Source organism: Candoia aspera, chromosome 3, assembly GCF_035149785.1.
Source record: "Candoia aspera isolate rCanAsp1 chromosome 3, rCanAsp1.hap2, whole genome shotgun sequence".
Taxonomy (NCBI): Eukaryota; Metazoa; Chordata; class Lepidosauria; order Squamata; family Boidae; genus Candoia; species Candoia aspera.
Window position 1 is genome coordinate 183,461,787 of NC_086155.1, and position 14,881 is coordinate 183,476,667.

The 14,881-nt window shown below is 35.0% G+C and overlaps 1 protein-coding gene across 1 annotated transcript in view; it reads left to right on the forward strand.

Annotated features, from left to right (window-relative positions):
* Positions 1 to 14,881, forward strand: part of NECAB1 (N-terminal EF-hand calcium binding protein 1) — a 56,056-nt gene that overhangs the window by 24,487 nt on the left and 16,688 nt on the right. Inside the window, exons 6-7 of the mRNA XM_063299469.1 lie at positions 13,763 to 13,899; positions 14,606 to 14,718. Coding sequence (XP_063155539.1) covers positions 13,763 to 13,899; positions 14,606 to 14,718 — 250 coding nt within the window. The remainder of the gene's footprint in view (positions 1 to 13,762; positions 13,900 to 14,605; positions 14,719 to 14,881) is intronic.

Below are 14,881 nucleotides of genomic sequence, written 5' to 3' on the forward strand. Positions count from 1 at the left end.
TCCAGGCATCCCACTCATCAATAGCAGGCTCTGCAGAACAGTTAGGACTTGAACAGGCTAGGAAGTTTGGGGTGTTCTGTACCTTGGAAGGCAAATCATTTCAAAGTGCAAGGGCAGCAAATAGAAGATACATGATCAGGCCTCACTCCTTCACTTCATGAGAGATGGGGACCTTCAACAGGTTCTCTCTTAAAGATGCGTAAGGCTGGCTAACCAGTAGATAGGACCTTGTACGGACCCAGGAACTAAGGCATATAGGGTTTAAAGATAATAATGTCAGATTGGACCTGGAAGCAGATCAGCAAGTGTAGAGTCTGGGAGATGGCCTTGAAGCAAGTATTCAGAAACCGTTAGAAAACAGAAGTACTCCTGAAGTCCTGGGATGGCAGATAGTATTAAGAAGAGATACAAGATGACTCCTCCCTGACTCACCGGGGTATAACAGGACACAGAGGAGAAGCACAATCAGACTTGCAAGATTCTGTTATTATGGTCTATCTCAATATAGTTCTGGTCTTCCTATGGACTGTATTTCCTGATCTGATCTACCTCAATGTCAATTCCAATCCAGATATGCCTTTAGTCCCATCTGACACTCCATAGTTGCAGTCATACAGTCTGTCTCATATTACCTTTATCTTCTTTGTTGTATAAAATCTGCCAATTGTCTGTGTTTAGTATTAAACAAACAACATTTCCACAAGAGTTCAGTCCATTTGTCTATTTAGTTTCAATATTTTCAAAAGCACTTTCACCAAAAATTAATCTTTCAAAATTACTGTCCCCTTTATCCATTTAAACTTTCTTACATCAAATCCTTGTTAAGGTTTTTGCTAGCAATTTAAAATCTTTAAAACATTATTTTTTTCACTTTCTTTGATCCAGAAAGATAGTTGACTCACCAAGTGGTTTTTCCTTATTCTGCCAATCGGAAGATCTCTCTTTAACTTTAAATTGATTGTGCTCCGTAGTGGTTAAGAAAGTGAAGCTTTTGTGAACCTTATGTCCATTACAGGCTGCACTGCAGTTGTGAGCATGATTGAAATTCCTCAATTCCCAGCCACTTGACTCAAAAGTCAACCACAAAAACCACAATTCCTGAGGTCTCCTCACGAGGAGCAGCTGTCTGGAGTGCAGATGAGAAATCTCACAGCCTCTCCTTGTCTGGAGACACTCCGCAAAGATTTCGCCGTCTGGCCGTCGATCTCTGCTGCAATGCCGTACCCACTCCTTCAGGGACATCTACAGTAGTTCACTATTGAACTTCACCCGGAAACAGCTGACTATCCTGTATCTCAAGCCTGAGCTCTATCATTGTCCTACATGGCCCTTTCACTTGAATGCATGAGGTAATCTTATGCTGTGGGTAAGAACTGACACATATAGGAAGTACTGTAAATACTGATCAGCAGTGGTTCCCATGGGCTCCTGTCAGACTTTCACAATCAAACTTCCTTGGATCATACTGAACTGGAGATGCTAGGGGCTGAACCTGAGAAACATGCTGAGTATGTGTTTACAAATGAACCATAGTTTTCCTCAAACAACATCGACAACTCCTAGATAGGGCTATCATATCTGGGCTGCAGAAATCGAGAGGACTGCTAGATGGCAGCAAAAAATAGCCCTATGCAAGTCTACATTAAGAGTGAGAGAACAGCTTCAAGAGGACATTTCTATTGTCTGTTTAAAAAGAAATCCTACATGGACACACCTCCGGCTCCTCCATGAGACAGCACGAGTAGAAAATAGCTGCTGCTCGGCTTTATGGAAAAGATAACTAAATGACTAATTAAACTGCTTCTTTGGTGAGCTATGTTTGATATGGGAAAAGCGTGAACAATAACAGTGGAAAATAAGAGGGAATGGAAGGTTTTGGAACAAATATCAACAGAGAGAAGGAAGAGATAAGGAAGAGGCGGTGATAGAGCTTGGAAATGTTTGGAAATGAAAGTGTCCTAACAAGCAGGAACCACGCCGAGACGAGGAATAGGTCTCTAGTGTTTTATTACTGCTACATTAGACAGGAAATCCTAACAAACTGAAGAAGCGTGGGAAAAACCCAGACAGATAAACCCCAAAAGTCAAGGTGGGTCTGTTCTGTGTCTCTTTGAATGGCTGCTCAACTCCTCAGTACTACGCATGCGTTTTCCCCCCTGGATAGGGCCCCCCTCCTGCTCACCATCAGTGCTCATGACAGAAAGTTTTGTTTTTCTTCCTTTCTTTTTACTAGCTTGGAATCACACCTCTTTTTTTATTTATTTATAACAGATGTTCCAAGACTTGTAGAGACTAATTAAATTTTGATAAACACTTAGAAAACAGATATGGAAAGAAAGTTGTTGTTATTACATTTTTTGGACTAACAAATAAGAGAATACGTACTCTTGTTTGTGTATAAAGAAGAAATATCAATACCACTCCCAAAGATTGTTTATGGACTATTGAAAAGTGTAATATTATTAAGTAGAATTAGAAGGACTGCATCTCCTAAAAGAAAAAGAAATAAAAATAATTGGTTTGAATAGTTTAAAAGGAAGAAAATGGCATCTATGGCGAAGGAGATTTTTTTCTTTGTTAACAGTGCCCTCTTGTGATTAAGACTTAACATATGACTAAAAGAAGAGAGAACAGCAAAAAAAGTTGGAAAAAAATTAGTTAAAACATCTTAAACCTTCAGACAGTAAATTCAGAATACTTCAAAAAGCGTATGACGAGGAAGATGATATAAATTTGAAAGAGGTTATGGCACAAGGGCAAGAGTGGCCTGGTGAATTAAGTTTTAAATGAGATGATAAAAAGGAATTTCTTAGATGCCAAAGAAGAGAGAAATAAATTACAGCAACAAATGATACAAAACATTCAAGAGGAGTCTCAAAAAGTTAAACAAGAAATTCAAAAAATCACAGATAAGGTCTCTGATTTGGAATGTGTTACTAAAAGTAATAGGAAAAAAAATATATGAGCATGAAATAAAAATTGATGAGAACTATAAACAGATTGTGCAATTTAAAGATTGTAATAGAAGAAATAATTTAAGATTGCGAGGAATAAGAGATGGATTCAGAAGATTTGAGAGACAGGGTTTATTCCTGGCTTAAAACTTTGAAAATGGATGTAGAGTGGCAAATGGCTGACATTGATCGAGTACATAGAATGGGACCAAAGAGACTTAAAAGAGCTTTGCCAAGAGATGTATTGATAAAATTTTGGAGTTACTATAAAAAAGATAAGCTCTTAAAATATATCAGAGACAATGAAGAGGCACTGAGTTTTGAAGGAATACGGATTAAAGTTTTCCAAGATTTAAGCTACGAAACCTTGGCCTGGAGAAAAAGTTTGATATCTGTTACAACTGTTCTTCAGAAAAAAAGTATTCGTTATTCCTGGGGTTCCTGCTCTTAAGAATTCAACATGCTGGAAGATTTTTGGGGGCTGAGACTATAGAAGCAGCTTTAAATATTACAAGAGTGCAAGGCATTTTAACATAACAAGAATGGGAGGAGGAGATGGGAAAGCTGCAAAATGATCAGGAAGAAGTAGATGAGGGCACGGAATTGGAAGAAGATCAAAGAAAGGTTCAGAGTTCGAGTGTGGAGGAGGAACAAGAAGAGAGGAAGATGGAGGAGATGCAGAAAGATGCTGGAGATAAGATTTCTACCGAAGAAAGCAGTTACAGGGAAAAAAAAGAAGTTATTATGGGGACGGAATTAAAAGTAAAGATATATTAGAGGGTGGAAACTGGTAAATAATAATAAGAAGAAGAATACGAAGAAGAATACGAAGAAGAAGAAGAAGAAGAAGAAGAAGAAGAAGAAGAAGAAGAAGAAGAAGAAGAAGAAGAAGAAGAAGAAGAAGAAGAAGAAGAATTTATAAGAGTAAATTTAATTAAGTTAAATAGTGTCAATTATATGTGAGTTCCGGAAGAATAAGTATGATGTTAGATCTTAGAAAAATTTGTATATTAAATGGGTTAGACCCATATAAAAATTAAGATTAGACTATGTATATTAATATCCAGTTAAGGAGTTAGAATTTATGTTTAAAGGGAGTGAACTGGTAAAAATATACCACGAAGATGGGAAAGCTAGTGTATAATGATATAAATTAGTGGGACAAACTGTATAGACAGTTCACAAGGTGGGACAAAAAATATTTGTTGGGTTAGAAATAAGTTTAAAGATGGTTAAAAACATAAAAGTTGTAACATGGAATGTTAGAGGCTTAGGTAATGTGTTAAAAAGACAAAGAGTGGAAGCACAATTAAGAAAGGAAAGACCAGACATAAATTTTCTGCAAGAAACACATCAAAAGACGTATGGAATTAATGAATTGAAGCTAAATTGGATTGATAAATATGAAAAATTGTATGGTACTTCAAAAGCAAGGGAAGTAGCAACACTGATTTCTAAAAGATATGGGTTTATAATGGAAAAAATAAAGAGAGATGATAAAGGAAGGTATTTAATGATACAAGGTCAGATAAGAGGTGAGGATATTACATTAATAAATGTATATGCATCAAATGAAAAACAAAGTGAATTTTTTAGTATTGTAGTGAAGCAGGTTGAAAAAGAAAGTAAAGGGATGATTATATTAGCAGGAGACTGTAATATGGTAGTAGATAGGAAATTGGATAAATCAAATGTCACATTAGAGGAGATGAAAAATAGAAAAACAATGTTAGACAGATTGATGAAACAGATTAATTTAAAAGATGTCTGGAGAGAATTGAAAGGTGGGGAAAAGGCGTTTACATACTTTTCAAAAGTAAATTATACATATTCGAGAATAGATTATATATTTGCTTCAAATAATGTGCTGACAAAAATTACAAATATAGAAATCGAAGTATAAAAATTAGTGACCATTCAGTGATGAGTATTCAAATGAGAATGAAATGTGATTATAAGGAAGCAAAAAGATGGAAAATGGATATGAATATTTTTAGAAATGAAGAGATAATAGAAAAATTAAGGAGAGAATGGAAGGAAATATGGCAGATTAATGATAATGGCAAAACTGAACAAGGAATATTATGGGACTCAATGAAGGCAGTAACAAGAGGATTAAGTATTAAAGAAGCCTCAATATTAAAAAAACAAAAAAAAAAAGCAAAAGGAGGAAGAGATAGAACAGAAGAGAATTAGAGAGAATGTATATTATTAATAGAGATTTAAAAAATTTGAGATATTAGCGTTAAAAAAAGAATTGCAAGGAGGTGAGATGGAAAAGGTCCAGAGAAATTTGATTTATTTAAAAAGAGAATATTTTGAATATGCTAATAAAAATTCTAAGATGTTAGCCAGGGCTGTTCAATTAAAAAAGACAAAAATGGAAATAGGTATAATTAAAGATATAAAAGGAAACAGATGTAATTTGATGAAAGATAAGATAAAAGCAATACAAGAATTCTATGATAAGTTATATACAACTAAAGGGAGTTCAGAAGTGAAATGAGAACTTATATTGAGAAAAAATTAAGTATTAAACTCCAGGAGGATAATAAAGAAAGAGTAGAACAAAAATTTGTGAAGGAAGAGATAGAAGAGGTTATAAAAAATTTGAAAGTTGGAAAAATGCCTGGGATGGATGGCTTAGGGGCAGAATTTTATAAAGTATTTAAAAAAAATTTAATTCCGAAACTGGAAAAATTATTTAGTAGTGTTTTAGAAAGAGGGGAGATTCCACCATCCTGGCAGTATTCTACAATAGTTTTGATTCCAAAGCCTGGAAAAGATAAATCGGAAATTGACTTATATAGACCAATATCACTGATAAATCAAGATGCAAAGATATTCACAGCAATATTAGCAAAAAGATTGAATGGGTTTATAGGAAAATATATTACAAATTATCAAAGCAGATTTATAAAAGGAAGACAAATGGTAGATTTTAATGAGAAGGTTATTAAATGTAATTAATTATATAAAAGAAAAAGAGGTAAAAACTGGAGTGATCGCACTAGATATTTTTAAAGTTTTTGATTCAGTAGAATGGCCAACATTAAAAAATTTAGTTCAACAAATGGGATTTGGAAAAAAAATCAACATATTATTACAAGATTATATGCAGGGAATAAAGCTTCAGTATTAGTTAATGATGGAATAACAAAACAATTTAACCTAAGCCAAAGAAGAAGACAAGGTTGCCCTTTATCTCCAATTTTATTTATTTTAGTGATAGAATTATTAGTGAATGTGTTAAGTGTCCTAACTACCAGGAAACACACTGAGACAATGACTTGGTCTCTAATATTTATTACTAGTACTTAACAAGAATCCTAACAAACTGAGGAAGCGTGGGAAAACCCAGCCATATAAACCCCAAAGGTTAAGGCGGTCCCGATCTGTGTCTCTTTGAATGGCTGAACAGTTCCTCAGTGCTACGCATGCGCTTGACAGTCTGGGTGGGAGCCCCCTGCTCACCATCCTTACTCATGACAATAAGGAAAGATAAAGATATAGAAGGAATAGGACAAGGAGAAAAAGTAAAGATTAGTTTGTTTGAGGATGATACTTTATTAACTATTGTAGAACCATTAGAAGCTTTAAGTAACATTCAGAAACATTTGGAAGTTTTTGAAGAAGCAACAGGTTTGAAAATAAATTGGAATAAATCTGAGATGATATTAATAATAGTAGAGGGGAAATAGAAGAAATTAAAAGGAAATATAGGATTAACGTTATGGAGAGTTTTAAATATTTGGAGATAAATATAGCTAAAAATTTACAGGATTTAAAAACATTAAATTTTGATAAATTGAAGGAAGAAATAAAAGAAAAAAATACTTGGATATAAAAAATTGAAATTGTCATGGTTTGGGAGAGTAGTGCTATGCAAAATGAAGATTTTACCTAAAATATATTTTTTTAAAATTTTGGATGCTGCCAATAAAATTATCACAGGAGGAGTTAAAACAATAGCAAAATATTATAAATAATTTTTGTAATGGAGATTAAAAAATCAAGAATAAATAAAAAATTATGGTATGTATTCCAGAAAGAAGAAGGGTTAGGTATTCCAAATATTAATATGTACTATATAGCTAATCAAATGAGATATGTTCCTAATATGATATATGGACCAGAAAAATTGATCTGAGGAGAAATGGAGTTAGGGGAGATAAGTGATAAGGATTGTTTTCTTTTTATACAAAACAGAAAAATGTTTTAATGAAATTAAAAAGAACCCAATAAGTAATGCTACTTTACAGATTTGGCATAAAAATAAAAATAAAATATTTAGTCCTGGAATATCACCACTGACTCAAATTGTATATTTAGAAAATCTTAAGACAGGATTAATAAAAGATATGGATGAGCTGGAGTATTAAGATTGAAGGATTGGTTAAGTAAAGTTTCTAGTAGAGAGGATATAAAGGGACTATTTGGACAGAGTAAAATATCTTGGTATAATGTATTGCAATTGGAGTCATGGACTAAGAATTGGGAAATGCAGACAATTAACAAAATTTGAGGAATTAATAATACAGTTAAAGCAGAATGGTAAAGACAACGTAATAAAAGGGTAAGTAAAATTTATAAAATACTGATAGAATGTAAATTAGCACAACCAGGAATGAAATTTAGTTGGGAGAGTGATTTAGGCGTTAGTATTACAGATGAGGAATGGTCAAAAATTTGGACACACAGAATTATGAAAAATGTGTCTATTAGAATTAAAGAGAATTGTTATAAGACAGTTTGGAAATGGTATATGACTCCAATAATGCTAAACCACGATAATAGAAAAAATTCAAAACGTTGGAGGTGTAAAAAAGAAATTGGGACATATTTACATTTATGGTGGGAATGTGAAAAGATTAAAAAAATATGGGAAAAGGTTTTTGCTGAGATTAATGAAATACTATCTATTAATTTGCAAATAAGTCCAAAGACTGCATTATTGTTAAATTTTGGAAATACGAAATTAGAGTGGCAAAAGAAAGAGATGATAATAATTTTTGTTACTGCCTTAAGATTAATAATAGTTAAAAATGGAAAGTGGATTATGAGCTTGAAGCTTGAAGATTGGTTTAAAGAAGTATGGAATATTGCTATGAATGATAAATAGACCTGTGAACTAAAATATAAAGTGTTTGGTGAAAAGGAACAACTTTGATGCTATATGGGGTGAATTTCTGGAATATGTTTTTGTTAATATATAGCAAAAGAAGGAAGTAAAACCATATATATATATATATATATATATATATATATATATATATATAATCTTTTTGGAGAAGAGGGCTTATTAAGAATTATTAATAATAAAAATGTGTGATAATAAAAAGAGATAAGGAGGGTTATAGGTCCCAGGGGTGATGGGTGCACGTAGAGGTTAAGTTATAAAGCTATATGTGTTATGTTTTGGTTGTTTGATCGAATTATTTTATGTTTGGGAGGGATTTTTTTTGTAATTATTGGTTGTGTGTTCTGTAATTTGTATTTTAAGTGATAAAATTATATTTAAAAAAAAGAAATCCAACATTAGTAAAAACAACAAGAAAACATAATAAGCAGAGATTCTTGCATTCATTTACCAAGCACTGTGATAGCTGTCTAAGAACATAAAATCTAAGTATTTTTCTCACCTGCATGAAACAATGGAACCCTGCTGGCAGCACAGAACTTAGATTTAATGTATTTCCAAGCATAAGGGATCCTGAAGGCCAGAGCTGCAAGACTTGTGAAAAAAACAAAACAGGAATAGAGCTGGGAGGAAAGCAATCTAAAGCTGTGAATATTTCCTCTTGTGTCTTCCCCTATATGGGAGAATGAGAACTTTTGAGGTTCACTTTGAATTGTTGGCCATATTTTATAGCCATTCGACCAAATAAAGCCATATAAATAAAAGGAAACCTTTTATCAACAGATAAGGGTCTCAGAATTCTAATAAACCTACTTTATTAGAAGTCCAACAATATGGACTATTAAAAGTTACAGGTGCAGGTTTTTAATATAAAAAGAAATATAATAAAGCCTTCCCACCTTGCCTATCAATAACAGTAATGTTTTTCTGTCTCTGGATTTACCTGTCTCTCCATCAAAGCAATGCACTTACACATACTTCTCCTAGGCATAGTAATTTTTTTTCAGTCTCATTGCTCTCTTTAGAATAATCCTCTGACTTACAGGCTGGCTATAGGTCAAGGGTTAATTGCCAATGCTCATTTTGATGTTGTGGGAGCCCTGGAGTATAAAATGGAAGTTACTGCTGATTCTCTGTTCATGGAATCAGACCAAAATTTTGCCCTTCCTTGGAGATTCTGTGTCATGTTCCCCGTTGCAAGGCATATGTGCATCACAACGGGGAACATGCACATTAGGTAAGAGGAAGGGATAAGCATAATCCCTAAATCACTCAAGCACCATTAATCCAGAAGGGAACCCCCAACACAATAGATAAGCCCTTCAGACCAAACTTAGCACCCATCAAAAGGCAAGGGGAACGCCTTCCCATTTCCCCCGGGGATGCATTCACACCTCACTCAGGCACGCATATCCACAGAGTAATGCCCAACATAATGGGAGAACCTATCAGTCAGTAATTAAAGCCTATCAGAAGATTGGGGAAACACCTTCAGGGGACGCACCCGGTCCGGACGAAGACAGGGAGACAAAGGAGATCGCCGGGATCACCCAACAGTTGACGCATCGAGGTCTAAAGCACCCATCCGGTCCTGGCCCGAGGGTGGAGAAGCACGACGTCCGCCAGCAAAGTATAAACAGGGCACCCTGTCACCACATAAGGATTCCCGTCTTTCTCTTTGCATGCACACCATTCAAATAAAACCAGAAATCCTTAGACCTTCTAAGTGAGTCTGAGTCTTATTCTAAGCGTGGCTGCCCTGACATTCTGGATGTTGAACCCAGAAACTTCTGTATTCAACATTATGTTCTACTGAGGAGCTATAGTCCTCCCTGGACTATAAAAATCTCTTCTAGCTGGCTGTTCTCTTAAACTCTGATGTGCCATATCTTCTAAAAACAGGAGAGAGTTACAGTTTCCACAAGTTATTAATTCACAGTTGACCATTTGTCACAGTAATAGATGGAGTTACGATGATTGGACCTGCCAAATTCATGACATAATCCTTAAAATCTGTTGATGTTCTTATTATAATGTAAAAATCTATTCTCAAACATGGTTAGGAAGAAAAGAAATGAGCCATAAAATACATAATTTAGAAACATTTTTTTAAATATCTATTGCCCGTTCTGACAATTAACCAGGTCCTTTCTGTAGCCTTATTACAGTTGTCTCTTTCTTGAGTCACAAAGCATTTTTCTGGATAAACCCTTCAAAATATTGACAGAAAGTAGATGTTGTTTTTTTTCTTGTTGTTTTCAAATGGAAAACTATCTTTAACTTCTAGGGTAGGATGGGATAGAAATCTAAAGTATTCGTGAATATTAAACGAATATTGTGCTGCAGTCTGTCATTCTATTTTCTTGGGTTGTTTCTTCCGTGAGACTTCTGTTTTTCCCCCTTGTTTGCAGGCATTTCAACTTTTCTTAGAATTGATAGAGTTTTTGAAGTTACTGTACTCTAAAGAAGAGATGGAAGATACCAGTTTTTGGATTTTTCTCCCTTTACAAGTATCGTTTCACTCTCCGTATTTGTCTATGTGTTCTATTCTGAACACCCACCCCAAATATATATTCCTTAGGTTAACTTTCTTTTGAATTTAATTGAAGTATGGGAAGGCAGAAAGGCTGCCAGTTAATGAAGAGATGAGAGTACAGAACATCCATGTACACTCTTGGCTATTTAGTAGCTAATTATAAATACAAGAATCTCATCCATCCATCCATCCATCCATCCATGAGAATTTTAGAAAATTTTGTTTTCCTTTGAAGAAGAAAATGAAAGCAATTTCTTTCTAATTGAATCAGCATGATTGAAAATAACTATTTGTACAGCAATACCCAAAACAACTGCTTCAAAATTCTTGGCCCAAGAGACACATCTGTAATGTTGGCAGACTTTGAATATCCTCTGATCATCCCTAAGTAAGGAATACCTTTTATATTATTGAACTTTATATAGGAAAGGTGGATCTCCTAATAATGTATTTGTCTTTCTTCATTCATTTGCTGCAAAAGAATACAGTTATTCTTTAGTTCAAAAAGCTGTAGGTATCTGCTGAAAAATCTGAGTCTCATTGTCCATTTCTGGCAACATTCTCCCTGATGGCTCTAGCCTCATGTCCAGAGAATGAAAGCCACCAGCAATTAAATTATGTTTTCCAGGAACACCGTCCTTAATCTAATTAGAGATAGCCTTGTCAAATAATGTAGAGGAAGACAGAAATTAGCCTTACTTGAACAAATGAGTTCTGACACTTTCAAAAATCTGTCACAAATGTTTTCATGCAGAGTTGATATCAGCTTAAAAGCAGGGAGTGACAGATAAGTTATTTTTTCAGGATTTTTCCTCCCAATTAATGTTAGAAATAACAGCTACTGTGATTACATTATAGGCTTAATTAATGTTCATGAATGCTATATAAATGTGAAGAATATAATGCCTTCTGCTACACATTGACATGGACAATTTCTAAGATGAGCAACCACTAGGCTTTTAATAACTACTTGATCTTCCACCATGAACAGGAGAAAGAAGGGATATCTCTGGCCTAATTTTTTAAAAAATCAGTATGAGTGACAAATCTCTAATAACAAAGATGTTTATGGTAGGGGGTGCCTAAATCTAGACAATTGAATTGCTGTTCTATTAATTCCATTTATATTCTTGCTTGCTTCCCTGGTGAAACTCAAGAGTTTACATTTGATCCATACTCACTGAATTATATTATTTTACTGCAATGATATTGTAACTAAATATACATCATATACTGACACAAGCAGATATAAAAACCTTTTTTAGTCATAAAGGACATATTCAGACCTGGTTTAAGAACGTTTCCTCTGATCTGTGAGCATGTCAGCATCATTTGCTCTATCCCCATAGCCAATCCCTATTCTGACTTGGCAAGTGATACCATCTTAATAGTTCATGGTGGGACAAGTTAGGATGTAGCTATTAATGGAGTTCCTGCCAGTGAGAAAGACATACATCAATCATTCTCCTTAATATAGGCTGGGGCTGGGTGAGGAGGCAAGTTTTGATAGATTGCTAGAGTGGTGAGCTTCAACTGCAAAGTGAATGGGAATTTTCCACTTTTGCTTTATTGGAATAACCCAGCCCACCACATGTACCACCTACAGCACCTGCAGATGAACTGGGTAGTGGGTAGGGCTGACAGGCAGATTGTTCTGCAGGATGGTACAGACTGTCAGCAGCTCAAGGGTGGAGTGGTGAAGGCCTGCAGTGTCCTGCCCCACAAAATGGCTTCCCTACTAGTGCATTTGTTTCTATATGTGTTTGCCCACTGGCTTAGAAAACAGAAATGCCATGACTGATGGGTAAGTTGCTCGGAGGAGGGGGGGTCAGCAGTGTGTAACCTACTAAAAGCAGCCAATAGGATCTGGCCAGATCCCAACCCCCACCACATCCTCACCAAGGTCACAGCTGCAGTGCTTCACATGATGTATGTAGCAAGTCTTATTTTGGAGAAAATGGCAAACCCCACTTTCTCACCAGGTCAGAAAACTCCAAAATCAGGTAGCCCCACTTATCATTTGGGTGGGTCAGTGGGAGCGGAAGGGAAGGCTGAGCCGTGAGGATGACTTTAAAGAATGGATGGCAAGACATCTTCAAGCCAAAGTTAAGGGAGCAGATGGATGTCTGAAAGAATCATGCAGTGGGAATTTAGGTGAAGTCTTATAGTTGTAAACCTTTTGATTAATGTTCCTGAATGCTATTTCAGTTTTATATGAGATGTAGCTTCTTTTTACATTTTAGGTTTAGCAATTACAAATCTGTATTTTATTGATTTTTAAATTGGCCATTTTTCAACATAAGGCTTCTAAAAGCCATTAGAATATAAACATCTCCTAATTGCCCTTAACATTTTTTACAAATTTGCTTGTGGTTGCTAAGTATGCCAAGTTACTTGACAGAATGGATTCAACAAACCTGGAAGTATAAATAAATAAAAAGTTTATCTTCCAATAGCCTTAAAATAAAGAAAAATACAAGATCAACCCAGACCAGTAAATCAGCGTATACTTAACACTAAACCATGGCTTGTTTTAATCACAGTTGAATAAGTCACAATGTCTGGATTCATATAGTTGTTTACCATGATTTGTTGAACAAACCCCAAGCATGTGGGTTGGACAATATCTTAAATCATGGTTTACAGTCTACAATGCATGGATTCGGACAACACACTCTGCCAAAACCAAGCTAACCATATTATGGTTTAACATGATGATGTTGATGATGCCTTCTTTCAACCTCCCAGGACTTGTCTTCCCACAAGTCAAGGTTGACTCCTGGTGATCACATGGACACATACATATAATTTTCTTAGAAAGAATGCAGGTGTGGTTTACCACTGCTGCCTTATGGGATTTTTTTTCCAAATTCCCAGTCTAGCCTACAACTCTGGTACTCTTAATAGTCTCCCACCCAATACTAATGGTCCTACCCCACTTATTTTAAGATAATCAAAATTTGGCTGGTTGCTACCTGTAAGACAATATATATTTCTTTGGAATCCTAATAGGAGCACATCAAATCTGACTTTAGAACTACTATTTAGGAGCTGTCATTTAGGTGAAAGTACTTGTAGCTGAGAAATGTTAAGCTTTTCCCCTTTACTAGCATTTTTCCCCATTTGCTTTAGAATTATCAAGAGGCTTCTAAGTTGGAACAGTTTGTGACTCGCTTTTTGTTAAAAGAAACCCTGAATCAACTACAGTCTCTCCATAATTCTCTGGAATGTGCCATGGAAACCACAGAGAAACAAACCCAACAAGAAAAGTAAGGAAGGTTCTTACTATTGTGTCATACTGGCAGTGTGGTAGAAAATGTTCTAGGAGTGAAGCTGCTGTGGAATAATGACTTGCTCAATTATTTTAGAGAATGACATTTTGATATTCCAACTTCTATCAAATAAAAGCTATCCCCAAGATTTGCAGTTAAGACTTCTTGGAAGCAGCTGTGGCTCATGAGTTGTTCCCTAACATAACTGTTCCTTCTGTTTCAAGACTCTTCCTTCCCAATGAATCCATGTCCAGTTAGTTATCTAGTCCAGTTATCTTAAGGCACCTCTTGTCTTGATGAGCTGTTCTTTTCTGCCTTCATTGCCTTTGAACTAAAAAGGAACTGTTTTGGAGCTTTCTATCCCATTGCCTGGACCAGTTTAATCAAAGCAAAGTGTTACTCCCTGACCCTTCATGACTCTAGTTATCACTAGAGGACTTTGGGCAGATATTCTCAACCTACCGCACAGAACTATTGTTGTGGGGAAATGTAAGAGGAGGAAGTCCCATGTACATCTTGACCTCCTAAGTGAAAGATTGGATAAAAATTTAATAAATATATCAGGGTCTGTGCATTTAGTGCCAATTTTGTGACAAAAAAACAATAACAGGAAAGTTTAACAAAGTTTGTCGATGTAAAGGGCTACAAACAGATTCAGATAAATTTAAACATTGAACGGCTTTATGTATTTTCTTTTCCTAAGGCAAGTCCCAAAGAAGCCAGACGTGCTCAAAATACAACACTCAGGAAGATGTTCAGGTCGAAGGCTCCAGAGAAATAACAGTTTTTCTCCAGTTAGTCCTCTTTTTAACTCAGGTAATATTGTTTAATATTTACCAATGTTTACTCATTCTTTAAAACTCATGCCAAAAAGAAGTCATATAAAACTAATGGAGAAATAAATTTCATTTAAATATAAAATGTATAAAATTGATCATTTCTTATATTCTGATCATGTTTTATATTTCCTCATTTGTGT